The sequence below is a fragment of the Elephantulus edwardii genome, unplaced genomic scaffold, assembly GCF_000299155.1.
Source record: "Elephantulus edwardii isolate Elephantulus edwardi_28Jun2011 unplaced genomic scaffold, EleEdw1.0 scaffold00411, whole genome shotgun sequence".
Classification (NCBI taxonomy): domain Eukaryota; kingdom Metazoa; phylum Chordata; class Mammalia; order Macroscelidea; family Macroscelididae; genus Elephantulus; species Elephantulus edwardii.
Genome location: NW_006400161.1, coordinates 256,468 through 259,245, shown reverse-complemented (window position 1 = coordinate 259,245; position 2,778 = coordinate 256,468). Strand labels below are relative to the sequence as shown.

Here is a 2,778-nt window from a genome sequence, read left to right as displayed (position 1 = left end):
GTGGCACCATGCAGTAGTTTTCCTTTTGTGACTGAGATACTTCACTCAGCATAGTGTCCTCCAGGGTCACCCATTTTGAATAATATTCAATGCAGCATAGTATTCCATTGTGTGAATATACTATAGCTTCTATGTCCATTCATTTGTTGATGGGCACTTAGGATGTTTCCAACTCCTTGCTATTGTGAACAAAGCCGCGATAAACGTGGGTGTGCATAAATCTGCTTGGATGTCAGTTATGGTCTCTTTTGGGTATATTCCTTGTAGTGGAATTGCTGGGTCAAATGGGATCTTTATTTGCAACTTTTTGAGAAAGCACCATACCACTTTCCACAGTGGTTGCACCATTTTACAGTCCCACCAACAGTGAATAAGGGTTCCAATTTCTCCACAACCTCGCCAGCTTTTGTTGCTTGCTGTTCTGGCGTGAGATGATATCTCATAGTTGTTTTAATTTGCATCTCTCTTAGAGCTACGGATTTTAAACATTTATGTGCTTGTTCGCCATCTGAATGTCTTCTTCGGTGAAGTGTCTGTTCATATTCTGTGCCCATTTTTCTACTGGATTATTTACTTTTATTGTGTTGTGGTTTGACCCAACTTTTTAAGGCAGAACACGTGAATCGTGAAAGATGTGTGTCAAGGTTGAATCCTTTCTCTATACCTGTTCATCCTCTATGTTGAGCAAGTTATCTGAGGAACTGGACTATGTGAAGAAGAAAGTGGCATTAGGACTGGAGAAAAACTCATCAATAACTTAAGTTATACAGATGTCACAACCTTGCTTGAAGAAAGTGAAGAAGACTTGAAGCACTTACTACAGAAGATCAAAGACTTCCATATGAATTAATGTCAACATCAGGGAAAAAATCTCCATTAGATTAATAGACAGAATTGTGGTCAATGTTGGCTAGATGCTACTTGATGCAATTCTTAATTGACAGAGTATTATAGACCACTTAATTTGAGTTTGAGCGTATTATACCACATGTATGTACGTTGTAAAGAGATGATGATAGCTAAGCATAATTTTAGAATACTCTGAAACCAGACCATATCTGGAGTAAAAGAATCATTGACATTTTACCCTAAGCTGTGGAAGGGGAAAAAACCCTAAGACTCTGAATATTTCTAAAGTTTAACTAACTTTGTAGCAGCATGGAAGAACTGCTCATCTTTGTATTACAGGTTCACACAGTTTTCTTTTAGTGCCTTGGCATATTGAATTGATTTCAATAACTGTCTTTATAGTAGTTAGTATATTGTATGCATTCTTGTTTTCTGTGGCCTCCTGATTATCTACTTGGAGTTATTGGGAGGAGCAAATGAGGAATTTTTTGCTTAATATATTCTGAAAACATTTTTTGCCTGTTTGGATTACAAGTCAGTCTATTCTGGACCTTTCTCTGTAGGTACTATCAGGAGAAAATTGCACTAACCATTCAACAAAATTATTGAACTAGAACTCTGAAGAGTGATCATCTCTACAAATCGAGCATTGCTGTGACTGTCCCTTTAGTATAGTTGCTTCATATCACCTTACACATTTACATGTTTTCAGTTGTTCTCTGATTTGTTAAAAAAGAATAAGAAACTCAAAATATTCAAGGTATTTCACATTAGTATAATTGCTTCATCTTACTCCACATATTCAGACAATATTATCAGTACTCTGATTTAAGAAAGGATAAGAATTGAAAAATATTCATGATAAAAAGGTGAGAGGAATAACATGGTGGATTTCTATGAAAAATTTCAAAATAGCTTGATTCTATTATAATAATTTCGAAAGAATATTTTTCAGATACTTCTGACTGTAGGATTTTGCTGTCTGGTCATTTACTAAGAGCTTATAGACGTTATAGAATATATCTGTAATAGCCGGGAGTAGAGACTTAGCTCACTCATCTGAAGCTAGGTTCTTTTCGTTTGTGCTTCAGACTTTTTTTCTCTTCTTACTAATAATAGGAATTTTATATAATTCTGACCAGAAATTTAAAATTTTCTTTGACCCTTACATCACCCACCAAACTCAACATGGAAAAAAATTTAAGGATGTAAGGAAAGAGGGGAGGGTATTAATTTCGCAAAACTCTCAATCACTTCCTTTTCTGGTCGTAGCAGTTTTGTTGAAGGTATTGTTACTGGTATGTTCATGATAGTTTCATTACAATAAACACTTTAGATATTTGCTGAAGCTCATTCAAGTGCCTAGCCATATGCTGTTTTCTAACTCTTCTTCTCCCATAGGAAAAGGAAGAATTGATTGAAGAGTGGCAACCTGAACCTCTTGTTCCTCCTGTCTCCAAAGATCATCCTGCTTTGAACTACAATGTTGTTTCAGGGTAAATTGATTTTGATGCTCAAAGGAATTACATTTGGTTTTTTATATCCACCAAAATATAAGGAGGCTCTGGTCATCTAGTGATTTACACATTATTCCTTTTTAATTGAAATAAAGCATTCAGAAATTTCTGATGGTTACAGCTTTAGTCTCCACTGTAACATTTTCTTTTAGGGCGGCAGTAAATTGCATGGGAGGAGATTTCCCATCCTTTTCTCATTTTGGGGATAGAATGAGCATTTTTTAAAAGTTCCCAAGCTGAAAATTAATGTCCTTATTTATTTTTATGTTGTTTTTTTAAAATGCAGTTTTCTCCACACACTTTCCTTCACTGACATTATTTTTCTTTTTTTATTATTAAATTTTATTAGTTTTAATGAACATTTACAGAGATTTTGGGTTTCCATTCATTCATTGTTGCATTATTTTTTTCT

General features: G+C 34.7%; 1 protein-coding gene across 1 annotated transcript in view; it reads left to right on the top strand.

Moving 5' to 3' along the window:
• Window positions 1-2,778, top strand: part of LOC102847055 (serine palmitoyltransferase 1-like) — a 177,256-nt gene that overhangs the window by 10,621 nt on the left and 163,857 nt on the right. The window contains exon 3 of the mRNA XM_006902433.1: window positions 2,251-2,345. Coding sequence (XP_006902495.1) covers window positions 2,251-2,345 — 95 coding nt within the window. The remainder of the gene's footprint in view (window positions 1-2,250; window positions 2,346-2,778) is intronic.